General features: G+C 51.4%; 2 protein-coding genes, 1 long non-coding RNA gene and 1 other non-coding gene across 6 annotated transcripts in view; 2 read left to right on the top strand and 2 right to left on the bottom strand.

Moving 5' to 3' along the window:
• Ifnar2 (interferon alpha and beta receptor subunit 2) overlaps positions 1–2,767 on the top strand; it is a 35,291-nt gene extending 32,524 nt beyond the window's left edge. For both annotated transcript variants that reach the window (XM_040750495.1, XM_040750496.1), the window contains exon 9: positions 489–2,767. In XM_040750495.1, the coding sequence (XP_040606429.1) occupies positions 489–1,208 (720 nt within the window). In that variant the 3' untranslated portion in view covers positions 1,209–2,767. The remainder of the gene's footprint in view (positions 1–488) is intronic.
• Positions 2,699–4,229, bottom strand: LOC121141898. The gene is made up of 2 exons (XR_005878838.1): positions 4,065–4,229; positions 2,699–2,987 (listed from the first exon to the last, which is right to left on the bottom strand). It is a non-coding gene; the product is annotated as an uncharacterized LOC121141898 (long non-coding RNA).
• Positions 3,510–25,436, top strand: Il10rb (interleukin 10 receptor subunit beta). 2 transcript variants are annotated; one of them, XM_040750498.1, is made up of 7 exons: positions 3,510–3,610; positions 4,891–5,014; positions 8,349–8,506; positions 10,914–11,080; positions 15,685–15,832; positions 19,572–19,732; positions 24,504–25,436. In XM_040750498.1, the coding sequence occupies exons 1-7, from the start codon at positions 3,556–3,558 to the stop codon at positions 24,747–24,749; spliced, it is 1,059 nt and encodes a 352-aa protein (XP_040606432.1). In that variant the 5' UTR covers positions 3,510–3,555; the 3' UTR covers positions 24,750–25,436. The 2 variants fall into 2 exon arrangements, with proteins under 2 accessions (XP_040606432.1, XP_040606433.1); XM_040750499.1 differs by having other exon boundaries at positions 3,511–3,610; positions 19,575–19,732.
• On the bottom strand, positions 14,934–15,072 carry LOC121142069. The gene has a single exon (XR_005879082.1). It is a non-coding gene; the product is annotated as a small nucleolar RNA SNORA70 (small nucleolar RNA).
• Positions 25,437–27,849: the final 2,413 nt, after the last annotated feature.

Raw genomic sequence — 27,849 nt, 5'->3', positions numbered from 1 at the left:
GTACATGCACACACACACACACACACACACACACACACACACACACACAGATAAGCCTGCTTCATAGCGCAGTTGTGAGGGCAAGGGGACTTAGAAAATGGCTTGCATCCCAGGCTTCACCCAACCACAAACAGGGCATCTAAATGGACTCTTTCTTGGCAGTGTTCCCTAGGCAACCCACTGCTCCATTCACGCAGCGTTTGCATTGCACTAAGTTCAGTCTAGAGGTGCTTGCAAGTGTGAAGGAGGGAGAGCAGAGGTGAAGGCAAATGGTGTGACGGTTTACATGGGGGGGTCCTAGCACCCTTGGGTCTGGAAACACAGGAGCAGCGGCCAGCAGCCAAGTGTCGCACGGCCATCAGCGTGTGTAACTAACGTGCCCGCGTCTGCATCACCTCCCAGTGAATACTAAGTTTTTATGTTGGAGAGCTAATACGAGTGAAAGACCTTCTCTCTCTCCCTCCCTCGTGTCCTTCCTCCCTCTCTAGAATTTCCATAACTTTCTGTCCTGGATAGTCCCTGAAGTGCCACCATCAGAAGGAGTCGACAAGTTGGAGATCATTCCCACAAACAAAAAGAAGAAGGTGTGGAATTACGATTATGGAGACGAAAGTGACAGTGACGGTGAGGAAGTCCCCAAAGCAAGCGCCACTGGCTACACCACGCACGGACTGATGGGTAGGCTTCTGAGTCAGGCCTCCGACCCCTCCACCAGCCCCCAGGAGCCCCAGCTTGAGGAAGACTCTGCCACAGAGGAATCTGATGCCACAGGGGCTGGGGCTGAGCCAGAGCTCCCCACAGAGGCTGCGATGGTGCTGGGCCTCGGGCCTTCAGAGGACCCGAGTGCTCCCTATGAGCGGAGAGAGAGTGCGCTCCAGGACTCCTTCTCCGGGCATGACAGCAGCTCCATGAATGAGCCCGGGGAAAAAGTTATCTTCAATGTGAACTTAAATTCTGTGTTTTTGAGAGTTCTCCACGATGGCTCTGAAGACGGCTCAGAGGCGTCGTCTCTAGCAGAAGACCCCGTCCACCTAGACGAGGCTCCCCACAGGACAGAGTCAGGCCTCCCGATGGCTGGTGGGGACAGGACACAGTCACCCCATCCCAGCATCTCTTCCCAAGGTCTGTGGACTGAAGATGGGTCGTCTGACAAAACTGACAGCTCAGACTCAGATGCTGACATAGGGGATGGCTATATTATGAGATGACTAGCAGCTGGAGCTGAGCGCCTACGGGGGTCTCCTCACAGCCTGGCTGATACCTTGTGGCCCGCAGCTGTCTGCGGGGGAGGGACTAGGGACCTCTGGAACCCTCCCGGTTCTTGCCATGGTCCCCTGGGTGCAGACTCCCAGTTTGTGGATCCGTATTGTTTACGTGGGTCATGAGCATGCCCCGCCCACCCCGTTCCCACAGATGCACTAAGGGTGGGGCTGCATTATGTTTCCCAGGGAACAGTGTTCACTGTGACTTTCAGGGGTAGCCAAGGCCCCCCATGCCTGGGGTCCTATCTAGGCAGTAATTAAATGGGGGCAGAGAAAAGGAAAGGGAAACTGGCCTAGCAGTGCTTAGCAGGGCTCCTGGGATGAGCCTGAAGGCGGGTAAGGGGGAGAGAGGAAGGGAACCTTACAGGTGGCGGGAAATGAGGTGTGGACGAGTGGGCCAGCAAGGTCTGGGTCCTCAGCTGCCACTGCCTGTTCCCACCACTCTGCGATGTTCACTCAGTCACCCAGAAAACCTCCCACAGCGATGTGGGCGTGGGGAGAAGCCATACGAATGATCCCAGGATCCTCCAGGGCGCTCAGAGAGAATGGAAATTGGCGTGGCGGGGGGCAGGGAGCGAAATCTCAGTGCCTGGCGCATTGTAAGGTTTTCGTCTTTGTTTCTAAGAGCAAAAGCGAGCATTTCAAGGTCTTCAGAATAAGCAGGGGACACAACAAGTGTTAGTCCCACTTGGCGATTTTTAAAGAACCCTGTGTATGGATTTGGATGGCGGTCACTGTGAGTCTCAAATCATGGAGGGGCCAGCCAACAAGCGGTTGCCAATGGGTGACTTTGGGGTTCTTGTGTGGTGTGTATTTTATTTTGTTTTGGACAAGTTCTCTCACATAGGGTGGCCTTCTGGTCGCCCAGCCCCGCCTCTCTAGCACTGTGACTGGTTACAGGAGCGTGCTGTCGTAAGACTGAACCCAGGGCTTCTCCATACTAGGCAAGCGCTCTACCGGACCCCTCCCCCTTTGTATTTTTGCTTCACCTCTTTGAGCACCAGTTTCTTCATTATGAAATAAAGGGAATGACTGGGTCAAGTCATCCCCACCATCCTAGAGGCCTGAGACCGATGCTAAAAAGACCCAAATGAAGGTGCTGAGCCCCAGAGGTACCCAGGATGGATGAAGAAGAGTATAGGCCCCTCCCATCCTGCTCCTCACCCCCAAAAGTCAGTTTCTCACACCTTTCTTCTATTCAAAAAGGGGAAACTACATGGGTCCTCGCTCAAAGGCTTCTGATGGGTTGCTCTGTAACTCATCAAAAGAAGCCCCGTGGGATGGACCTATAAAATCCCACAGGAGAAAAACCCTACACACACAAACTATCTCCCTTCCCTCTGAATACATCTATCCTCTACCCAGACTCATTGCTGGCTCTCACCCTTTCTTTTAAGCTTTGCATAATTGCTGGAAAATAGTTTTTAATGCTTGCACTCATTTTTAAAAATTTTGTATGTTTGAAGATTGTCAGAGGTTTAATACAAGAATACTTTTTTACACAAGCCTGTAGTCTTTCGAGTCATTTCTCAATAGAATGTTTCTCACTAGAATGTATTTCTTTAGCACGTTCTGTGGTTCTGCCGGCGTCTCGAGATTATTCCATGTTTCTCTAAATCTGCAGTGGCCTGCCGGGATGCCCCCACCGCACACTTGGCGTGTTCTAATGTAGACATTTCTCAGCACGCAGTCAGCCGGCCTCTGTGGAGTTTCCCACATCACCACCTGGTTCGTTTAAGAAGAGGAAATTAGAGCTTTCTCAGCAGTCTTGTGTAAGAAACAAGTTACCAAGAAGTGAATGAACTGGCCCTGTGCCATCCCCTTGGGGTGGGGAGGGGCACTAAAACATTCCCAGGCCATGCTGAGGGGTGGGTGCTCTGATTCACCTTTCGTTTGGGTGACAGCACTTTGCAGGAGTGATGTTTCAGTGGGAGAAACAACACTAAGCAATACTAAGAAAAGGAACTGCCCAGCACCAGGGAAACTGAGGCTGGAGGATCGCTTCGATTCCGGGCCAGCCTAGGCTGCACGGAAAGACACTATCTCAACATCCACCCATCTAGGAAAAGAGAAACAGGATGAAGACGAGGATGGGAGGGCTGGGGGGACGACGACGACGACACAGTAACCCAGGACCGGCGTTTTAGAGCGTTTAGCTTGGGGCCACCTTCGCAGCCCCGGTCCCCGGCGGGCTGCGGGCGGAGGGAGCCGGAGGGGCGTGGCCTGGCCGCCCGACGGAGGTTCCCGGAAGGGCGCCGACGGCTGCGGGGCTGCGGCGGGCGGGCGCGGGGCCATGGCCTGGGCGCGGAGCGCGGCGGGCTGGCTGGGCGGCTTCCTGCTGCTGCCAGGTGAGCCGGGCGGGCAGGGGCCTGGGCTTGGGGGCGGCGGGGAGCAGGCGCCCAGGCTTGGGAAGTCGGGGGCCCCGTGGGAGCCCCGAAAGGGACGGGAGCGATGCCGAGCACCCGGCTGGGAACCCCTCGCCGACATGGGCGGCACACACGCGGCGCGGCGCTGTCTGGATCCTGGGCGGACCCCCCACCCAGCCCGCAGCGGGGTTACAGGCTGTCTAGACCGGAACCTGAAGCGGGGTGCGGTGACAGCTGCTGACGGAACCCCGGGAGTACAACAGAAGCCAGATTTTGTGAAAGAACCTAGGCACCCTCACCCCACCCCGGCCCCCGGGGCTGTCCTGACCCTCTGGTGCACACCCGGAGTCCTCCCCGGCCACCGCCCCCTTCCTGCGCCCCCTCCTCGGCAGGGCCAGCTCCCCTTCCCCACGCCTTCCTTTCCACAGGTCCACACCCTGAAATCTGAATTCTGCCCATCGGCTCCCCAAGTAGCTTCCGGAGACTCAGCAGTGTGTGCCTCTGGGCGCAGCGCTCTGGGATCCCCCCACCTCTCTCTCTCTGACTAGTTCTGATTCGCATCCTCGCTTCCTGCTTCCTTATCGTGGGACTTTGAGAGAGAGTCCCCGGCATCCTGATGTTGAATAATTACTGCCACACATAGTCGCTGTTGGCTCCAGGATAAGTGGTTTAGACTCTTTTATGTAAAAACATAATAATAATAATAATAATAATAATAATAATAATAATGATAATGATAATAATAAATAATAATTTTTGTCCTTAGCCCAAGGCTGCCTGCCCTCTTTTCGACCTCAGGCCCACTCAGATAAAGGTCTCCCTGATAAGCTTTCCTGAGCCCCCATGGCAGACCCGGTCTACTGCAGCTGATTGAGACCCCTGGGTCCCCTGCCCCCACCCCCAGCTCCAACCAGGGCTCCAGGGGCTTTAGCTAGAAACGGCCCTTAACCAGTCCCCATCAGGTCTATATGGAGTGTAGAATTTATAAAAATGGGTCTGAAATCCACCTGACCCTCTTATCCGTTCCTACCACCCAAATTCCGGTCACCATCGTCTGTCCCCAACTATTGTCCACCCTCAAATGTCTTCTCAACGTTGCTTCAGACAAAACCCAGCCTCCTCAGCATAGCTAACACCCCACCCCCAGCACACAGCATGAGACAGTGTGGACCTGCGAGACCCGTATTGACCGTAGTCGTTTTCTTGGTCTCCTTTTTGAGGAAAACAGCCATCTTTCCCTCCTGCCCCCCCCCTTTTTTCAGCTCTAGGGATGATTCCACCTCCTAAGAATGTTAAGATGAATTCGGTTAATTTCAAGAACATTCTACAATGGGAGTCACCTGCATTCCCCAAAGGGAATCTGACTTTCACAGCTCAGTATGAAAGGTAGGTCTGGTGGTTGTTTACAGGAAGGGTCGAGGGTGGTGACCCTGGGCTGAACCTCAGGAGGGAGCCAGTCTAACTGTGTCCTATTGTGTAGTGTGACAGTGGGGGGGGGGAGCCAGCCCGTTAGCCCCCCTCTCTCTCTAAAGGGAAAGATTGTAGCCAGCGCGTTCTACACCTCCCCTGCCCCTCCCTCTGACGTCAGGCCTTGCTCTGCTTGCTGTGTAACCCAGGGTAGTGTAGAAAGACACTATGTAGCCCAGGCTGTCCTCAAGCTGATGCATCTGAAGAGGAAAGGGACCGCCGCTGCCGTCCTTCCCAGTTGTACGACTAGACTAGCATCGGAAACAGTAAACCGTGTATGAGTGAATGCTGCCTGAAAAGCCCGGGTGTGCAGAACCGTCAGGAAGAGGCTTGCTTCCTACCCCTACCCTCCACTGTAGGCCTCCTAGAATGTTCTAGCTCCTAGAACGTTCTAGCTCCTAGAACGTTTCACCACCGCAGGGTCCCCTCCTTGTCCTGCCTGACTGCGAGTCCCTGTACCTGGTGAAGGAGGTACAGGCCAGCCTCGCCCCCAGTCCGTCCTCACTGGCTATAGGCTGGATGACAGCAGGAGGCCCAAGGCCTGTCAGCTAGCACATGTGACTCAGAAATGTGGGAAGACGGACGGGCCCGTCAGCCATACAGAGCATTCCCTTCCAGACCTCGCTAGCCCTGCCCCCTTTTCCATGCAGCTGTCGTTTTACACACATGCATACTGAAGGGTGACAAAGTTCAAGAAGGAATAGAAAGTGAGATAAAGTGACCCTTGCCTACATTCTGGAGTTTTAATGGTTTTCCTAGATTAAAATAATTTCATACCAACTGAACAGTTCAACGTTTTAAGTATAGTAATAAAAACTAGTGCACCTACAATGAGATTTACCAATTTTGGTATTTACTATATTTTTCCTCCCTGGACTCTCTGACTTTATTAATTTCTTCTCTCATTGCTGTGATAGAATCTGACAAAGCTACACGAGGAAGGAAAGTTCTCAGGGGCCTTGGTTTGGGGGTGTAGCCCCTCTCTGTGGGGAGCATACCCGGAAGCCTGTCACACAGAGGCATTCGGTTGGGAAACAGAGGGAAAGCTGCTTCTGGGCTCCCCCTGCCCATTTTAGGTAGTCTGAAGCCCCGGTTCATAAGAAAGCTCTGTTCACATGCAGGCATCCAGGGTGTGTCAAACCTTCCTGGAAACACTCTTGTAGACCTACTCAGAGAGCGTTTGCAGACTGATTTTAAATTCCATCAGATTGACAATGAAAATTCACCGGCATGCACACACGTTTCTGTGTGAGTTTCATAAAAACAGGGTGCCCTTTTACACCTGGTAGAGCTGCTCTCCAGAGTCCAGAGTCCCGTGGCTGACAAATCCAGTTCTGCAGCATCTCTGGTGAGGTAGGCTTTGTCATTTCATCTGCACGTTTTCTCCACTGAGTCTGGAAAGGCATGGCAGCTTCACTGTTCCTTCTTATGACAGTCGGCGTTGTTGTTGCCGTAATGAAGTGCCTGAGGCTGGGCTACTGGTGTCTAGCTACCAATGGCCTTGATGGCAGAGTCACAAAACAGTGCAGGGAGGGTCTCACAGGTGAGTGACAGAAAGCATGCGTGTATACCCGGGTACTGCTTTTTTTTTTTTAATGAAGCCACCAGCATTTAAACATACTACATAGTTACCAGCAAAAGTACTCCTCAGTGAGAAGTCAGAAAGAGGAGGTTACTACAAAATGTCTTTTGAGACACATGTGCCGGCCACCTGATGTATTAAGTGAATGAAATGGCCGGGTAAGAGAAAAACGCTTTAAAGAAATGACCCCTGCACTCCGGGGGTCATGCCATGGTCATGCCAGCCATGAAGAGCTGATCAGTTGGCAAAATGTTGAATGGGAACGGCAGGTTGTAGGATACTGTGATGACAGTAGTCCCTAGCTACTCTTTGCAAAGCCGTGAGCCATGGCTTGGCCCCGAAACCCTCCAGTCAACAGAACTGAGCGCATTAAGGATTTCGGTTCCCAGCACCTGTGTGGGGTAGCTCACAGGCACCCACCCCAGCTCCAGGGCATCCAGTGTCCTTCTCTGCCCTCCAAGAGAGTATGCACACACATGCTCGAGAGTGCGCACACACACACACACACACACACACACACACAGGCATAAATAAAAATAACCCTTTTTAAAAGGGGAGAAATCGGGCCGAGCACTCAGACACACGCATTCTCTGCCCTCCTCTAACCATTCCTGTTGACTTCCCTGATGTGATGGACTAAAATCTGCCCCTGCCCACTAAAATGAACTATCTGCCTTAAACTGATTTTGTCAGACTATTTTATCATAGCGACAGGAAAAGAAACCAAAACAGACAGCGAGGGTGACCCAATTGGCTGGGCTGTCACACCTAGACAGGAAGGTGTTGTGGGAACCTGTCAGGCAGCCCCTCCCTTCCAGGAAGGGAGCTCATGTTTTCTTGGTGGCTGTTGCTGCTGTCTCTGAGGATGGAAGAGTTGTTTTACAGTCTTTTCAGAAGCATCCCAATGTGAGTCATTCTTGGGACAAGAGTCTTATCTTATTATTGCCTGGTAAATTTGTGTGTGGCAGCCCGTCACAAATCACAGCCCAGTGCTTTCAGAAATACACAATCCAGGAAAGAAGCTTTCTCATCAAGTGTGCTGAATGCTCAACCTGGGCTTTGCAGCCATGAATGCTTATTGGGAGGTTGAGCCCTCTGTTGCCAAGATGCCGACTTTTTGTTTAGCTCGATTTCCCCACAAATGTTTTGGCTCCAGGATGGACTGTGTTAAAATGTCTTGTGATTCCTCAAGCATCATTAAGAACTCGGAAAACACACAATTTGAAAAATATTTATTTCTGTGTGTCTACCATTTATCCAAATTAGTGATTAAGAATTTTCCAGGCACCAGGCGTTGGTGGCACACGCCTTTAATGCCAGCACACAGAGGCAGGCGGATCTCTGTGAGTTCGAGGCCAGCCTGGTCTACAGAGTGAGTTCCAGGACAGCCTCCAAAACAATACAGAGAAACCCTGTCTTGAAAAAAAAAAGTTTTCCAGGCACGGTGATACATACCTGAAACCCCAGCATATGGAGTGCTGAAGCAGGGAGTTATTGCGTTAGAGGCCTGGACAACAGAGGAGACTCTCTGAACACGTGAAACAAAAGCAAACAAGCAAAGAAAAATGGATGCCTTTATCATCTTATATCTGTCTTTGGTATCACAGGGAGTAACGCAGCTGCCAGCCCAGAGATCAAACGTGTCCTGCTTTTGTCTCTCTGATTGTATAGTTACTGGTATTTCCAAGATCACTGCAAGAACACTGCCTCTACCCAGTGTGACTTCTCAGTCCTTTCTAAGTACGGTGACCACACTGTGAGAGTCAGGGCCGAGTTTGCGGATGAGCATTCGGAGTGGGTAAACGTCACCTTCTGCCCTGTGGATGACAGTAAGCCATTTATTTTCCGTTTTGTTCTATGTGGTCATCTTCCCTTGCTTTTGTCCACACGGGTAATCGCCAGTAAGAATTCTTGGCGTGCCCACAGATGGGTGGTCTGTGTCCGTAAAGCTTGGAATAACAAGAAACTGTGCCTTCAAAGAAACTCATGGGTGCAGCAGGAAAAAAAATACGTGTCATCAACAAAATACATGAATGTAAGTTTGATGATTTCCCTGCCTCACAGGTATGAATGAGTTAGGGCCAGCACTGTTACTGAGAGGAAAACAGACCGCTGTGACAGTGTTCTGGAAGGAAGTCACTGAGGAATTATGAGTTAAACCAAGAAATATGGGCGTGGAGAGGTGACCCGGTGGTTAAGAGTACTGGTTCTCTTCCAGAGAGCTCGGGTTCCGTCCCCAGCACCCACGTGTCAGCACAGAACAGGGTGAAAGTGCCGTCCTGTGGGCTCCAACAACAGCTCTGGCCTCTTTGGGCATACCTACAGGCGAAACACCACAGCACAAAATTAAAATCAAGTAAAGACTGCTTTTTAGAATGAGACAAATGACAAGAGCAGGTGCGGTGTGGGAAGAGCCCAGTGTAGGGAGCGCAGGCCTGGAGAAGGGTGGAGTGTGCCCGGGAGAGCTGACTGAGGCTGGCTGGTAAGCTCTAGAACGAATACGCCGCGGCCGGAGGTGGAGGGCTGTGGGGATGGACAAACATGTTAGAGTATCGGGAACTGAGAGCTAATGAAACCACTGCCCAGCAACTGGGAGACTAGAGTAGATCAGAGGTCGTGAGAATGTCAGGAGCAAATCGTAGGATCATCAGAAGGGTTGTCAATAAACTGATCAAAAACGTTAAAAAAAATACAGTTCAGGGCTGGAGAGGTGGCTCAGTGGTTAAGAGCACTGGCAGCTCTTCCAGAGGACCCAGGTTCAATTCTTCCCAGAACCCACGTGGCGCTCACAGCTGTCTGTAACCTCACTTCCAGGGGGCTGACATCTTCATGCCAATGCACACAGGATAAAGTTAAATAAATTACTTTTAAAAATACAGCTCACTGATCTCTAGGCTCCAAAACCAAACTCTCTTCAGTGCTGTTATGTTCCTGAAAACCCATCCTAAACTGAAGATACCATAAATCAAACATTGACAGGTCTAGCCTGCCACACCCTAGCTCACCAACACAGCAGGCAGTAGAGGATTTGCTCCTGATCCCTCCTGATCCCAGAACTGAAGGGGAAGTGGCGGCTGGCAGTCGTCTGCCTGCTTTGGAAAAGGACATCAAACCTCAGGTCCTTAGCTTGAGGGCTACTACAATTCAGAAGGCAAAGTGCAGCCTCTGTCTGTGTCTCCACACCGTAAGCCAAACCACTGAACCCCTACTGTACTGTATGCTGGGCCTGCTCTTGGCATTGGAGTTACAACAACAAACAAAAGCTAAGCTTTGTCCTCCTGGAGCTCGATAGACTCATAGGAAGAGTGGCGGTAACCCAGCATGTGGGTATCCTATGACAAGGAGTGACTATGGCTCTCAAGACAGAGAGTCAACAGGAAGAAAGGAATGCCGCTCTCCTCCACAGAGCCACAATATGCAGACTCCCCGGGGAGCCCCATAGAGCCAGCCACATGAGTAGCTGGTAAAAGAAAAGTTGTAGGATATATAGAGTTATAGGTGATAAATATTTATGAGTAATCTCTACGGGTAACAGAAATATCATTTGTAGCCTCAAGGCCAGAAAAACAGAAGAAAATTCGAGCCAGTAGAAGGCAGAGAACAAAAAGGGAAGAGACGAAGCTAATAAAATTAAACATTTAAAAGCAGACTTCTTGTCAAGCATGGAGGCACACGTCTGTAACAGCACAACTGACAAGGCTTAGGCAGCAAGGGCACACGTGTGAGCTATTGTGAGCTAGGTACAGGGGTAAACACCCCCAGAAAAGGCAGTTTTACAAACAGTACAAACCAAAAGAGTTGGAATAACCCTAAATATATTAGACATCACTGTGAACATAAACGGATTAAATTTGATTAATAAAAGACAAAGGTTATCGCATTTTTTTTTTTGGTTTTTTCGAGACAGGGTTTCTCTGTATTGTTTTGGAGGCTGTCGGTCCAGCCTGGCCTCGAACTCACAGAGATCCACCTGCCTCTGCCTCCCGAGTGCTGGGATTAAAGGCGTGCGCCACCAGCATCTTTTTTAAGTAGGCAAAAAGAAAAAAGAAAAAGAAAAGAAAAAAAATCCACCGGTCTGCCTCAGCAGCAGCAGCCAGTGCTGTAACAGTGGTCTGTCAAGGGTGAGAGCTAGCCTCCAGTAGATTGTTGCGCACAGATGTCTGAGGGATTAACGTCCGAGTGAAGTGCTTAAAAGCGTGGCCTTTGACTGTCATTTTGTTGTGCTCTTACGTGTAGCCATTATTGGACCTCCTGAGATGCAGATAGAACCTCTTGCTGACTCTCTGCATATGCGCTTCTCGGCCCCCAAAATTGAGAATGAGCCCGAGACATGGACCATGAAGAACATCTACGATTCATGGGCCTACAGGGTGCAATACTGGAAAAATGGGACTTCTGAGAAGGTAAGCCTGGCTGCCGCGTGCATCTCAGATGTAGACACCCACGTCCTGCTCACTTTGGCAGCTGTGACGATGGAAAGGGCGTCCAGGGCCTGGGGTAAGGGCTCTGTGGGTAAAGTGCTGGCTGCGCAGCCAAGACCAGAACTTGGGTTCCTCGTTGCTCAAGTGAGAAGCCAGGCATGACAGTGCACTGCTGTAACCACAGTGCAAAAAAGTGGAGACGGGAGAATCCTGGGAACTCACTGGCCTGCTGGCTTAGTCCGTGGGTGAGCTCCAGAGTCAGGGAGACACATCCTGTCTCAAAAACAAGGTGAGCAGTGACAGAGGAGGACACCTGATGTCAACCTCTGGCTTGCACACGCACGCACGCACACACACGCACACACACATGCACGTGCATGCACACATGCTATTGGCGTGTGCTCACATCTATGCATGCACGCGTGACCAGGCAGAGTCTTGCAAAGTGGCGGCACCTGGTGCTCAGAGAGTCTAAAGCCTGGTCCCTTAGAAACCCAAAGCTTCTGGACTTGCAAGCGTCAAAGGGCAGACTCTCAGGATGAAGTCTACACCACAGACTTCCCTCCCCTTGAGAGGAAGTTGCAGGAGAAACAGGGCATAGTCAGCATTTGGCTGAGGGAAGCTGGAGTCAGCTGACATACCACATACCACAAACCACTTCATAGTTGGGACACCTCCCAAGTCCCGAGATGCTTAAGAAGTGTCATTTTTAACCCTTCCTGTTTTCCCCATTACTCTCTTTTTTTTTTTTTTTTGGTTTTACGAGACAGGGTTTCTCTGTATTGTTTTGGAGGCTGTCGGTCCAGCCTGGCCTCGAACTCACAGAGATCCGCCTGCCTCTGCCTCCCAAGTGCTGGGATTAAAGGCATGCACCACCACCGCCCGGCCCCATTACTCTCTTATTTAGGAAACATTCTTTTAAAAGAAACTTTATTACATATATTTCTTTATGCTGAGGGACACGCCACAGTCCTGGAGATGGAGTCTTCAGGCCTTCGAAGGCTGAGTCACTTGGCAGCTCAGGGAACAATTCTTTCCAAATAAAGGTTGAAGCCCAAAAGTCTGGCGAGAATATTGCCTCTGTCACCGTGTTGCTCTGGTCACATCCACGGCCTCAGCTTCCTAAGACCTAAGAATGGGCACAATAACCCACTTCACCCCAAAAAACAGGAAGAAAAGTCCAGTTTGTAGAACTGTTGAGGGATTTGCTAACAAAAGCCAAGCTTCTCCCGTTATCTGCAACAGTGGGAGGCTCTCTTCCCTTTATGTAGACATATTTATTCAGTTTTGGTCAAACTTACTGCTTCTGAGCTAAATATCATTCGTTGTTGTTAACTGACATATGTGCTGTATAAATTAATTACATTAAATAGTCATCAGTTTCTTCCCAAGAGTCTGAGAGTCTTAGGATGATATAATTAAACACACACACACACACACAAGAGCCAGACACAAATCTCAAGTTAATTTTTCAACCAAAAAAAAAATCTTCCACAGAGTGGAGTTGTGTTAGTCTGCTGTGATAAAGTGGGTGGTTTAAAAATGGTAATTCTAAAGGCAGATGGACCCAAGGTCAAGACACAGTGGCAGACCCAGTGTCTCCTGAGGAGTAGCCCACTTTGCTCCCAAGGTAATGCCTGAGGCTGCATCCCTTGATGACTAAGGGGGAGACAAAGGAGTGAACAGCTCCCTGGTACCTCTTTTATAAGACCTTTAATGGCACTCACGAGGGCACCTGCCAATCACCTCCTGAAGAACACAACTTAAGAAACATTTTTAAAAGATTTCATTTAAATTTAAATTGTGTGTGTGTGTGTGTGTGTGTGCGTGCGCGTGTGAAGGGTTCAGAGGACACTTGGTAGGAGTTGATTCTCTCCTTACACCATGTAGATCCCAGGTTGGACTCGGGGCATCAGGCTTGGTGACAGACATGTTTACCCACTAGGCCATCTCAACAGCCCAGGCTTCCCATTTAACATGGTGTTTTAGGTTTCATCATGAGACGCGCACATTTAAACCACAGCAAGAGATGCTTTGCTCACAGCCAAGGCCAGGAAGTGCATATCTACAGAATATCTAGTTTCATAATCACTCATCAACGTGGTGATCTCTGCTAAGCTCTGCAACCCAAAGTCCCATTCACTACGCTCCAGGGGCCACCGGTGCCTTCTAATTAAGGATCTAGTTCCTTAGTCACCGTGGCTGAGTGCCTCCCTCGTCAAGCACGACATGCAAAACCCCTTCATAATTTGCTTTTCTAGAATGCGCCGGCAGGGCTGGAGTGTGGTTACATGTCCATTCGCCAGCTTCACTTGCCGTGAGGATGCTAGAAAGGCCGCCTGCCCCCTCCTTTGCACCTCTCCTGGATGCTGCCAGATGGGTTCCCTGAAATGATAATGAAGGGCTTTGGCGGGGTTCTGTTGTCTTGATGGGGAAGGGAGGGTGAAAACGGAATAGCCCAGAAATAACAAGAAACTTGAGAAGGACCCTTCCCCTACTGGTGCCCGCCCGTGCTTCAAAACCGCATGACAAGGTCTAAGGGCACTGAGCTAATAGACTTAAATCCAGCGTCTGACTGCTTTCATTGCTATTGGTGGTGCTTTGTCTATGTGGGGGGAGTTGTGTTCCGTCTCTTCTTGATTTCAGTACATGCCATCCAGTTCCTGGGGTCCATGCTGACAAGCTGGCGACAGCCACACCCCTCCCCCCCGGAAAGGAACCAAATTAGGGAAAAAGAAGCATCTAGCTCCCTTAGTACGCTCTTTTATTTCCCCTTTGTTTTGCTGAGGAACTATTGTGGTTCCTCAAACTCAGAAGCATGCCATTAATTATGATGTTCTCATATTTGAATTCAATTTAGCGGTTAGTCAAGGACTCCAGGCACCAGGGAAGAATGCAGGAGTGCCCTGAAGACAGCAAGAGCCTGGGAGCCAGAGCCCACCAGGCACACACGTGGGGGAACCCCACAGGATCACAAGCATGCTGTGAACCCAGGGACAGGGTGGGAAGCACATGTAGCCTCCACACACTACATAACTCCGGCTAGCTAAGTTAGTAGCTTCAACCACAGCAACGCATTGTCTAACATTTCTGGAGCCTGAGGGTTGACGATCACCGCGTCTTCAGGGCTGCTCTCCTGAAGACATGGGATTCTCCCCGTTTGTCTCCCCCAACTCTTGCAGGCTTGCTGCCAATCACGTGGCGCTCTGTGGCTTCGAAGAGCACCTTCAGGTCTTGGCCTTTTCTTTACATGGCTTTTAGTGTGTGTGTGTGTGTGTGTGTGTGTGTGCACGTGCGCGTCCATGTGTGTGGGGTGTGTGTATGTATGTGTGTTGGGATTTAAGGCATGCACCACCAATGCCCAGCGACACATTTACATTTTAAAAGAGTCTACATCCAAATAAGGTCACATTTACAGGCGCAGATACGTGAAGTTTAATGGGATGCGGTTCAGCCCATTAAAAACGGTTTGTCTTTATTTTATTTTACTTTAACTGAGTATGCTGGTTAGTGAACAGCACAATGGAAACCCTCATGAGGGCACAGCTCGCCACTTGTCCAGGGGACCACGGTTAGGGACTGTTTAACCAGGGGCCATCAGGGTGAGCTGCTTTTCTGCAGTTTATCTGCACTCAACGTGGCAAAGCCCCGCCTCTCTGACATGTGGTAACTCAAACTTGGTCCTACAGAGCGTCTCAGCCACACGTGTCTTCTCCTACGGCGTGTGTGATGACCTGGCCGACGCGAATCCTAGCCCGAGTGCACTGGCACTTCCCAAAGGCACCTCACTTACCTGTCTGGAGTCAAGAGTGTGTATAACGTGATAGCAAGGTTACCGTGTCTCCAGGATCCCTTAGAGCAACCTGTGCAAGCAGCAGGTTGTGCACGCTCCCAAGGAGACTGTGGCTTACGGCCATTGCACCCGGGGCCCTGTGAGGAGAGGAAGGGAACCCGGTTGCCTTCATTGGCTACAGGATTTTTTTAAGGGAAGTGTGATGGTTTAGACGCCACATATGCTAAAGAATTGAGGCAATGGGATGGCTTGCTGGCCTCACGGTTGGTCGTATAACACTCCTCAGGATGCAACGTGTGTTGGGAGCTGGAAGGAGTTCCAGTCGGTGGCTCTTTCAGATAAGTTGAAGCACAGTTTATAGCTTGTGGGAAAGGAAATAAAAAAGAGATAGTAATACTGAAGCTTTTCTTGTCCTGACGCTACTTCAGCCCCAAATGAGCACACAGATGCTATATTAATTATAAAACTGTTAGCCAATGACTAGGGCTTCTTACTGGCTATCTCTGTCTTAATTAGTAACCCATTTCTATAAATCTGTGTATTTCTACATGGCCTTATCTTACCAGAGAACACCTGGTGTGTCCTATCTTCCCAGTCTCTACATGGCATCTCCCTGCCATCTCTCTCTGCCTACCTTTCCCAGAATTCTCCACATCTCCTAGTCCCACCTATCTTCCTGCCTCTATTGGCAAAACAGTGTTTTATTCATCAACCAATAAGAGAAACATATGTACAGAAGGACATCCCCCATCAAGATGGTGTCCCCTTACTGCCATGTGTGTCTCCCTTACAGTTTCAAGTCACTTCTCCGTATGACTCCGAGGTCCTCAGAGACCTGGAGGCGAGGACAACGTACTGCATTCAAGTTCAAGGGTTTCTTCTTGGCCAGAACAGAAATGGGGAATGGAGCGAACCTATCTGTGAAAGGACAACCAGTGATGGTGAGTGGGAACATGGACAGTCTATAACAGCCAATGGGGAGAGTGAAGACATAGACAGCCTATAACAGCCAATGGGGAGAGTGGGGACATGGACAGCCTGTAACAGCCAATGGGGAGAGTGAAGACATAGACAGCCTATAACAGCCAATGGGGAGAGTGGGGACATGGACAGCCTGTAACAGCCAATGGGGAGAGTGAAGACATAGACAGCCTGTAACAGCCAATGGGGAGAGTGAAGACATAGACAGCCTGTAACAGCCAATGGGGAGAGTGGGGACATGGACACCTGTAACAGCCAATGGGGAGAGTGAAGACTTAGACAGCCTGTAACAGCCAATGGGGAGAGTGAAGACTTAGCCTGTAACAGCCAATGGCGGAGAGTGGGCATGTAGACAGCCTGTAACTGCCCGGTCAGGGCTACATGGACCCCACCCTAGGTCCCAGACACCACGGCAAGTCAGCTCAGCCTCCACCACAGGTCAGAGGTTAGCCTCCTCATCGTCTGCATGGCCCCCAGGCCCCAGTGGCTCTGCCTCATGCAGTAAAGGAAGATGCGCCATTCTGAGGACACTGGCTCTTCCTTGCCAGTCCAGCGGACTGAGGTCTGCCTCCTTGAGTCCAACTTTACTATGCTCTATTGATCTCTCGGCTCTCTGGAATAGGTTGATCGTTCCTCATGCAACCACCAGGCAGGGACTGAGCCCTGCCACAACTTGCCTTTCCTCCCGTCACCTCTGGCTTTGGGTACATATAATGACTGGGAAGGGGAACTTGGAAGACACGTCAGTATCTCAGCTAGTGCCATTGTGTGCTGAGGCCCCTTGTAAAGCATGGAGCCAAGGCACAGTGGCATCTAACAGGGTGCTCTCCACAGCTTTTTAACAGGACAGTGGTCAGGGGGTGGCTCAGTGACAAAGGTCTTATGTAGCATCTGTGGCCCTGGATTCTACCCCAGCGCGCAGACGCACACGCGCACACACACACACACACACACACACACACACACACACACACACGGGGAGGGGGCTTAGGGAGGGGAGTGGAGAGGAGAGGAGAGGATTGAAACGGAACAGACAAAGGGGGAAAGGGGGAGCAGGAAAGGAAAGACGTGCTGCTTAGCCTGGGTGCTTCCTACACACAGATGCGCCATGACGTCCTCCAGGTGAGAGTATATGGCCCCAGCATCTGTAGCAGCCAAAGGATTGTCAAGACTCTCAGTAATCCGAGAGCATGAGAGGCGAGACACCTGTAGAGACACTGGTGTCATGAAATCTGATGTGAGGGACACAATTTAGTCTGCTTCAGGCCTGGTGGGGTGGCCCAGGCCTGCAATTCCAATACTTATGAAGCTGAGAGTCACCACAGGCTGGACTGTGTAGTGAGTTGCATGCAGGCCAAGCAAGGTCACAGAGTGAGTCCCTGTCTCCTGACTAGATCCAAAGGTGTTGTGTTTTTAAAAGGAAATAGAAAATCTGTTTGGCAAACACCCATTTTACAGGTTTTTTTATTTTATTTAAATAGTACAGCAGGTTTGCAGTGCGAGCACCTCAAGGATCTAGAAAAGGAGGCTCCAAGGTTCCGTAGTGAAGGACGAAACCAGAATTGAGCCCTGTGTAAACCCAGGTTGCTTTAACGCACCACCTACAGCCTAATTCCAAAGGTAGACTGAGACACCCGGCCCTTAAAATAAAACCAGAGACGTGGTCTGCCGATAGTGTAGTCAGCTAGATCTGCAGCAGGGGAGGAGCCAGGCCGAGAGTGCCGAGTGAGGCTAGTGAGTTGCCCTGCAACTCACACCCTTTATAAAGCACCCTCCCACCCTCTGACCTCTGCACTCTTCCTGAGAAATAACAAAAATGTCACCATCAGCCAGGTGTGTCCTTATCTAAAATACCAGGAAACCAGCAGTAATCACCTACCACGCCGCCTGGGAGAGCCTGGAAACCCTGACTCAGCCTGCCACACTGGGGAGGAAGCTTGCCTGGATGGATAAGGAGAGTTTCCGAGATGGGGTGACCTCTATTGTCAGAGTCCTCCTAGGGCCAGTGCGGCCGGCTCTCGGGACCCTCCATTCACCAGGAGGAATGCACGCACGCATGAAGGGGGCAGGGGGCTGTGCACTCTGAAACGAGACCCCGGGACTGGGATGTGGTTGTCCCAGGCTGGTGAGGAGGGAGACGGTCAGGAGGCTGGCGTGTGTGGGTGCAAACACAAGGGGACCAGAGAGAGGCAGGGAGGCAGAAGACGTGACAGCCTTTTCCCAGCCTCTTGCTCATCGGTCCCTCTGTCTGCCCACCTTCCATCCGTCCGTCCTTCCATCCGTCCATCTATTTATCCATGGGCATTTAAAGAGCCAGTCTGCTCAAATGCCTGTAATCGGTGGAACACCAGGACCACCATACTGTGAGTTCCCTGGTCTTCTGTGGCTAGGTGACAGCTGCCATCCTGCGCACAGCCCGTTTCAGGTGACTGGCTCCCACCAGGCCAGGCCGGTTCTCTCAGCCCCACCAGGAACCGGATGTGTGTGTCCTTGTTCAGGGGGGTGATGCTGGTTGGCAGCCATGGCTGGCTCGAGGGAAGCCGATTGGCCAGGTCAGCTGGAGAAGGGACTGCTGTGAGGGACGGATGCTGGGACCGTAGCTGACCAGGGTGACCTCCTGGCTGCTGCCACACAAGCCAAACAGGGTTGGTTGAAGCAGAAACATTGTATTTCATTCAGTGACGACTAGCTACAGTAGGGGAAGGGGCTGAGCTCGTCGCAGTCAGAGAAGTGTCCACAGGGAGAAAGTGGAGAGGGAGGGAGCCAGAGTAAGCAGAGGAGGGGAAAAAATGACAGTTGAGTCCGGTGCCATCACCACTCGCTATCTGGGCCTGCCAGCTGGCATTTATCAAAACCTGCCAGTCTCCTGTGGAGGCACCCTTCCTGTTGGCATCGCAGAGGTGGTTATCATCGTTGAGGAAGACAGGACTGGACCGCAGCTCCACGAGTATGTTCCAGAGGCAGAGACGGCCTCGGGCGCCAAGGTCTTTCTAGAAAAGGTCCCTGCAGGTAATCTGAGGCATGTGGTCAAGTGCTGACAACATCATGCACTCACTGCGTAGGCTCTGGTCCGGAACTCCAGGAAGAATGGACGGCCCTCGGGGACAAGGCGTCAGTGATGGTCGCTTGGGTTTGTGTGTAGAGCCGGTTTCTGCTCTCATACCAAGCACGGAGCCTGTGCCTCCCTGGGGCCCTGTGCCTCCCTGGGGCCCTGTGGGCCGTGTCACAGTAGATTCCCAGGCTCTAAGCCTCTCCACCAACAGGAGAGTAAACCAGGGTCATTGATGCTGCTGCTTCTGTATCCATCAATCATGCCAGACACCACGCTGTGAGGAAGGTTAGGCGAAGAGGTGACTCGCATCGAAAACACCACGAACCTCCAGCCAGCTGCCATGTTTCCAGGCCATTGTGACCAGATGGGCCTATTTTCTTTTTCTGGTTTTTCAAGACAGGGTCTCTCTGTGTATCCCTGACTGTCCTAGAACTCACTGTGTAGACCAGGCTGGCCTCGGACTCATAGAGATCTGCCTGCCTCTGCCTCCCAAGTGCTGGGATTAAAGGCATGTGCCACCACCGCCCAGCCAGACAGGTCTGTTTGGACGGAATGTATTGGGTCACCATGCCTACAAAGGGTGTGTTATCACCCGGTAACTCAACCTGTGGGTGTGCCAAGAGTCTAACCGGCTGCATTGTCCCCAGCAGAAACGACCCCTCCCTGGATGGTGGCCATCCTCCTCGTAACCTCCGTCTTCGTGGTCTTCCTCGTCCTGCTCGGCTGCTTTGGCTTGCTGTGGTTCATTTACAAGAAGGCCAAGTACACCTTCTGTTCTGGGACGTCTCTCCCACAGCACCTGAAGGAGGTAGGTGGGATGGAACAAGGGGAGACCTCGCTAAGGTAGGGGCCGTCCAATGTCCACATGTCCTGCAAGAGCCTGATATGTGTCCGTGTGCTGGCCCGTGCCCAGAGCCAAGGAAGCAAAGGTTTGTTCCAGGTCCCCCCCTCCCCAGACCTGCATTGTGCTCCTTACTGCCCAGAGAAACAAGTTCTCGGGTTCAAAGACAACGGATGGCTCTGGCAGAAAGAGAGCCCAACAGTGTGAGGCCGACGGAACCGGACACTCACGCTGAACACTGGCAAAGGGAGAGCCGAGGGAAGGCGAGGGGTGGCGGGTTTTCAGTCTGGGAGTGTCAGCATGACTGATGTTCTGGGGTGTGTGTCGTGGAAGATGTTGGGAGGGAGCTCTTTTATGAGCTTGGAGAGAAGAGGGAATGCACGGACTAAAGACTGAGGCTGACAAGCTCTTAGGAAATTGCATCCTGTACTGCAGCCAGCCTTCCCTGAGAGTGGATTCAGATGGCACATGGTTTTTTAATCACATCTCTAACTGCTGGGGGTATGCAGCACTTGGACAGTGCTGCTCTTATAAACACCACGGCCTACAGCAGCATGGAGAAGGAAGCGTTTAGTTGGCTAACAAGTTACAGTCCACATCGAGGGAAGCCGGGAGCTGAAGCCGCGAGGGCGGCTGCTTCCCAGCTGCTCCCCGGCTTCCTCAGACCCCTTTCCATGTATCCCAGGCCCGTTTGTCCAGGCACCACCCACAGTGGGCTGGGCCCTGACACATCCATAGGCAATCAAGAAAATGCCCCACAGATGCGCCTATAGGCCAATCTGATGGAGGCAGCTCCTCAATCGAGGTTCCCTCCAGGTCTGCATGGCTTTCAGTCACGTCGACAAGAACAACCAGCGCAGGAGGCATGCGTGAGGTTCTGAGTTCAGTCCCTGATAGTGGAAGAAAGTGAAGCCGTGCTGAGTGTATGCTTGCAGGAGATAACCGAGAAGACTTCGTACGGCTCTCGCTCTGTGTTGGGTGGTATAGGCGGTCTGGAGGGATTGGTGGCGGAGGTCCCTGACATCCCAGCCCTCTTTCTGCTAGACCCTGACTATCCTGACTCCCAGCACAGCTGGTAAGGTCCTCCAGTGACCCCGTGGCAGCCTTGGTCTTGGACTTCTTCTTTATACACTAAGAGGCTGATCCCATGCACAGGGGAAGCCCAACCTGTGGAGGGTGTGTCCCCACGATACGATCCCCACATACTGCATCACCTCCCTGTGATCCTGAGGATGCGGATGCTATGTGGTCACAGAATAAACAGAGGCAGGACAGTTAACAGTGGCGTGGGGGAAACTGTACCACCCACGTGTGTGTCTGGCCGGCAACCTCTTACGTTGTGTTAAGGACAGGACGGGCCTGACAGCCACACGGTAATGCCACTCTGTGTGATGACAGAAACTGTCTAAAGAAAAACTGCTTTATTCAAGGACATGGCAGGGAAGTTTGCAGTTCCAGGGTGCACATCATGGAAAACTGCTTTATTCAAGGACGGGGCAGGTCAAGTTTGCAGTTCCAGGGTACACGTCATGGTGAGCAGGGGGAGGCGTGGGTGGTGGCAGCAGCGATCTTAGGTATACTTAGGGAAGTTAAGGAAAGCAGATATTTAAGGGTAAACTGAGGGAAAGTGCCCTAGTTATTTTGAAGCAATGACCCTTGTCTGAAATATCAGTAGCAACATTGATGCTGGTTCAATGTTTTTGAAAAAAGCAACCGCAACCTCTCGGGTAAATGTCCTTGCAGAGGTGGCCTCTGTGTGAAGCTGTGGTTCGGTGTGGTGTCTTGCCACAGCTCGGGACATAGGGCATTATTACGCACGAAGCCCCTGCCTTCGTGATCTCTCGGCTGTTTGGTTTGGTTGTGGCCACTTTGGGGCCTTATATTCACCTATTCTCCCTCAGTCAGACTCAAGTGTTGGCCAGGGCCACACAGCCCACACTGAGCTGCTGCAGACCGCCCAGCCTGAAGTCTGCTCTGCGACATTCCTCATGCAATTGACTGTGACATCATACACTTCACAGATCTGCAAGGTCACACATGTGCCGGGCTCAGTTAGCATGTGGTCACTGAGTCACACGCCCGCCTGAAGGCCTGAGCACGGCTTCCTGCCCCTCAGCCCATGCACGCTTCAGGACCCTTTCTGCTCCCTCCTCCCAGTGCCAGCAGCCTCTGCCTCTCGGTGGACAGTGTGCAGTATTCCCAGAAGTGGAGTCTGCTGTCCAAGCACCCAGGAGGAGTACTTCCTTCTCAGTACGGGAGGGACGATGAGTCAGTGCCGCCTTTGGTGAACCTTCTCCGTGAGACTCCTCAAATTGTCTGGGGTACTAGGTCTCCCCTTCTTCCTAGAGAAGATGTCCCACTCAGCCCAGATTTAATGATGCTGTGTGCACCACGGGTCCCATAATGTACTGTGATAGCCTTTGTTCGCACACCAAAAATCTATGTGAAGAGCTTGCAGAGGAGGACACAGGCCTTATGCGATGAGTGTTGCTCCCAGGAAGGGACCCGGCTGTAAGCAATGCAAGCTGCCAGGTTCCTAGAAGCCGGGGACACCATGAAGGTGCTGTGGGTACCACAGGCCAGCACCCACCCCTGCTAGGAAGCAAGTTTCAGAGCAGAGAGAATCTTCTGGAAGGAGTGCAGGCAAGTCCTGCAGAACCACAGGTGAGACTCTCTGGGGATGAGGAGCTGGTGCGAGCCGAGCTGGAGCAAGAACAGAGAGGGGACAGGCCCTGGCTCTGGGTGGGAGAACCAGGAAGGAACTTAACTCTCCCCCTAGTATTTTTGCTGCTTGGCTTCACCATCAAAAACAAACTGGTCAACAGGAAAAAAAGAGATAGATGGATCAAAGCTAGGCAAATGCATTCAAGGGACCGGACGGACTGAGCCCCCCCCCACCTGCAAGGCTAGCAGGCCTCACAGTAGCCGTGAGGGAAGTGGGGATATGGAGAAGAGCTGGACGGTGAAGGCAAAGGAGACTGCGGACAAGTAACACTCCCCACGTCACCGCTCTCCAGGCACACTACCTGGGCATGATGCACACACAGTGCGCGTTGACTTGGCATGATGCCATGATGCACACACAGTGCGTGTTGACTTGGCATGATGGGCACACAGTGCGCGTTGACTTGGCATGATGGGCACACAGTGCGCGTTGACTTGGCATGATGCACACACAGTGCGTGTTGACTTGGCATGATGGGCACACAGTGCGCGTTGACTTGGCATGATGGGCACACAGTGCGCGTTGACTTGGCATGATGGGCACACAGTGCGCGTTGACTTGGCATGATGGGCACACAGTGCGCGTTGACTTGGCATGATGGGCACACAGTGCGCGTTGACTTGGCATGATGGGCACACAGTGCGTGTTGACTTGGCATGATGGGCACACAGTGCGCGTTGACTTGGCATGCTCAAGTTCAGGGAGACTGAACGGGGGAAGCTGGATGGAGGCCCCCAGCACGGCCGCAGCTGTTTCAGTATCGCAGTATTTTATGAAACAAGGGAAATCTAAAATGTGCATCTTTTACAAAAAGTCTCCACCATCTCGTGTCTATTTCACGCTGACACACCTCGGTTCAGACAGGGCACCTGTCAAGTGTCTAGTAGCCCCACGTGGTTCTTGGTACTGGACATTACCAGGTTAAAGGTCAAAACGGCGTGACACAGAGGACGCCGGTGAACTTGGCCCAAGACATATGAGATATACCTGTGTCTACCCATGATGCATTTACCCATGGCCTGTATAGCCCCCCCATCCCCCACAGCCCTCTTCCTAGAAGAAAAGGCAGCCAGGCACGCACTATACAGCCTCAGGGTCAGGCTACCTTGTTTTCCAGGGAGAAGTATTAGTTCTTATCCCACCTCTTTTAACATGGTGAAGCAGGCAGCTTGTCCACCTTGGTCACATGCACAGTGTAGCTCGGTGGCAGTAAGCCTCCATCGCCGCCAAGCACCCCCAGAGCCCATCCACAGCAGAAACTCATCCTGCTCAACACTCCCCGGTGTTCCTTCCTGACAGCCGCCGTTCTATCTCTGTAAACTTGATGGTCCTAGGCCCCTCATATAAGTGCAGTCACATGCACACACTAGTTATCTGCCTGTCTTCCTTTTTACAGGACAGGGTCTCGCAGAGCCCGGGCTGACCTTGAACTCACGGTGTATCTGGGAATGACTTTGAACTTCTGATCCTCCTACTTCCTCTTCCCAAGTGCTGGGCTCATGGACGCGCAGCAGCATGTCCAGTTCTCTGCTTTGCTGGCTCTCACTCTGCTGGCTGAGCTACATCTGGCGTAGACTAGAGGACAGCTTTCAGTTCTGTCGTCCTGCCATGGGGACGGGGAGTCACATTCGGGTCACCGGGTGTGAGTGGAAAGCACCTCTACTCGCTGAGCCAGGGCCCAGAAGCTCCTCTTTCATCAAAACAGAGTAATCCCCCACGAAGTACCAGCGCGTTTGAGTGCTCATCCCGGGTTCTGCTGTTCGGTCACTGTTGGCAGCTGAATGAGCCTCTTCCGCTTTCATTTCCCTTGAGAGCACCAACTGTGAGTGGGATGGCTAGGTCATGTGATAATTCCCCCTCCCAAGGCACCACCACAATTTTACTGTTGCGTTTTAAAGTTGTGTCTTTCCAGCCCTAAAGTTTTACATAAAATCTTCGTCAGCCTGGAAAAAGGAAGAAGAACGGGGGTGGGGGGACCTGATTCTTACGTAATGGCCTTTAATTTTTCTGCAGTTTCTGGGCCACCCTCACCACAGAGCGTCTCTGCTGTTCTCCCTTCCTCTCTCCGATGAGGCCGAGGTGTTGGACAAACTGAGTGTCATCAACGAAGAGACCGAAGGCAGCAGGCAGAGTCCGGGAGACGGCTGTGCACTAGGGACCCCATGCACGCCAGAGCGCCAAGAGCTGGGGTCCAGGAACAAAGCCCCCTCGCCAGCACACGGTGACCCCTTACTTCTTACGTCGGCCTCGGAAGTGTGACTTGTACAGACAGCCAAAGAACCAGGTTTTAAAAGCTCTAGTGACAAAAAACAAAACAAAACAAAAAACACTCCATTTGGGAGTTCACGGCTTTATAGACTTTAATAATTTAGGGACCAAGGGAAAGCTCAGCTGATGGAGTGTTTAACATACGTGAAGTCCTAGCCTCAGTCCCCAACACCGTTTAAGCCAGGCATGCAGTGTCTGCCTATAAGCACAACCCTTGGGAGGTAGAGGCAGGAGGAGCAGTAGTTTGAGGCCAAGTTGGACCCTGTCTAAAAGAGAGAGACGCTTTATTTTTCCTAATGACCACTGAATGTAATTGGAGCCCATTGTGCTCCCTAAAGTAGAACCATACTTAAATTGTGACAAACAGAAATGAGGGACAAAGTGGAAACGCCATAAAATCCTAAGAACGTCTGCAGACTGCCCTCATCTCCAAAGTGGAAACGCCATAGAATCCTAAGAACGTCTGCAGACTGCCCTCATCTCCAAAGTGGTTGGCCCCACACCGGACTCACATGGATGTTTTGGATTCTCAAGGATCAAACAGATTTCCTTTCCTACCTGTATATTTTGTGTATTACCGGTGTTCTGTGAATACTGTGTTTGTATGTTTGTGTTTTATAACTAGCTTCCCGCTGTTATAAAAAATATGTATATATGACATAAACCATTTAAAAGGAAGAAAGTTGCCTTTTGGGAGTGTCATGGCTTCAGAGGTTTCTGTCCATGGTCTCTTCACCCCTGTGTTTTAGGCCTGCACTGGCACATTATGTCACGGGGGAATGCATGCTGGATACTGCTCACCAAAGGAGAGCCAGGGAAAGAGAAGGCATGGGGAGGGCCAGGGTTCCACGGTCCCTCCTTAGGGGCGTTCCTCCAGCCACCTAACTCACTCCTCCTAGGCTCTACCTCCCAACTGTGCCACAAGCTGGCCACCGTTGGCCATAAATCTTGTTGTTTAGCATATGGGATTTGGGGACATTGAAGATCTGAGCCACCTTCGTGTTAACGCTAACATATCCATGGATGAGGTTCCTCTGCGTCCCTGTCCAGACAGCAAGCGCTTGTTGAGGCTGAGGTCCTAATCTTTTACTCGGTTGCTCTATCTGAGATGCGCCCCCTCCCCAAAACAAAACAGAAAAGCCCTGGGCTTTGTCCACTAAGACATTTACTAGCCTGTGACCTCTCTGTTTGACCTGCTCTTGGGTTGAAAAGATGTAACGATTAAAGATACAAACGTTAAAAAGTGACTACCCCAGAGCCAGCACATAATAGTCACTCGATAGACAGTGTCAGTTCGTAACCCACTATATCATCCAGTAGATGTGACAACCTCCATAAGTATAGGCCAATGACAAATGTCCCCCAGTCTGTGCCAGAATGACAAAAAAACCATATCCATCAAAGGCCCCCAAACAGGAAGAAAGCAGACGACTTTGAACCTGTGGACGTAGCTCAGTGGTAGAGCCCTTGTCTATCGTGAAAGCCCTGACCATCACTGCTACCCCATGTTAGTTAGGTCTCCACTGCTGAGCCACAACCAAAAGCGACGTGGAAAGGTCCATCACTGGGAGAAGCCAGGACGGAAACCGGGGGGCGGGGACTGAAGCAGAAACATGAGGAGCGGGGCTTGCTGGGTTGCTCCTCCCGGTTTGCTGAGTTCGTGTTCTCATAGACACCAGCACCAACCTCAGCGAGCTGGGCCCCCACACCAATCAAGAAGATGCCCCATAGGCTGTGCACAGGCCAGTGTGACGGGGGTGTTTCTCAGTTGAGAGTCTCCCTCTCCCTCTCCCCCTCCTCCTCCCTCCCTCCCTCCCTCCCTCCCTCCCTCCCTCCCTCTCTCTCTCTCTCTCGCTGTAAAATATCTAGAATTTCTTTTTTATTTAAATTAGAGACACGCTTGTTTCACATGCCAATCCCAGTTCCCTCTCCCTCCCCTCCTCCCCTGCCCCCCACCAACCCCCTATCCCATCCCCTATCTGCTCCCCAGGGAGAGTGAGGCCTTCCACTGGGGATCTTCAAAGTCTGTCACATTGTTTGGAGCAAGGCCTAGGCCCACCCCGGTGTGTCTAGACTGAGAGAGTATCCCTCCATGTGGGAATGAGCTCCCAAAGTTCATTTGTACACCAGGGATAAATCCTGACCCACTATCAGAGGCCCCATAGATTGCCAAGGCCTCCTCACTGACACCACGTTCAGGAGGTCTGGGTCGGTCCTATGCTGGTTTCCCAGCTGTCAGTCTCAAATGATTCTAGCCTGCATCAAGTTGACAAAAAGCTAACCAACACACACATACACCCCACACACATATACACATACCACATACAACACACACATATACACATACCACATTCCACACACATATTTACATACCACATATACACACACACCACATACCAACACACACATACCACACACACCACCCACCACACATACATATACACACACACATACCACACACAAGTATACACACATACCACAACACACCACATACCACACACACACACACCACATACCACACAAATACACACTACACATACTGTTTTAAAAACAAAAACCAGAAAGAGACCATGGTTTATGAGCCAAACACTCCCTCACAAACCCAGTCGGCTCCAGCCCTTGACAACCTCACTCTGCTGACTGCCAGCGATGAGTCTGCCTCTTGCTCCTCCTCCAAGAAGCCAAAGCTGTAAGGGAGTCCACACAAAACCACAAAGGGAATACAGGAGTTTATTCTGGAGCTAAAATATGAGTGGCCAGGGCTCAGAACGGAGTTGGGTTCCCCTCAAATGCAATGTTCCGATGTTTTGTGGAGACTTTAATGTGGAGAACAAATTAAGTTATGAATCAAAGCACTCAACAGTACATAGGGGGATCTCAACTATGGGCCACAGACGCTATGTGACACTACTCCTGGCCCTTCTGTTGGTGGGTAGGGTTTTATGAAGACACCACATTCCAAAGGTTTTTGGGGCTCATCAGGATGTTAGGTTTACACACATGTGGACAAGGAGGCTTTCTGGGGCTAAAATAGCCGGAGAGAAGTTGTAATTAGACTCTCCACCTTGAACACCCCACAGTCATCGAAGTT

Source organism: Mesocricetus auratus, unplaced genomic scaffold (genome assembly GCF_017639785.1).
Source record: "Mesocricetus auratus isolate SY011 unplaced genomic scaffold, BCM_Maur_2.0 Super-Scaffold_100008, whole genome shotgun sequence".
Lineage (NCBI taxonomy): Eukaryota > Metazoa > Chordata > Mammalia > Rodentia > Cricetidae > Mesocricetus > Mesocricetus auratus.
Note: the sequence above shows the minus strand (reverse complement) of the source record. Positions and strands in the feature narration are given on the sequence as shown.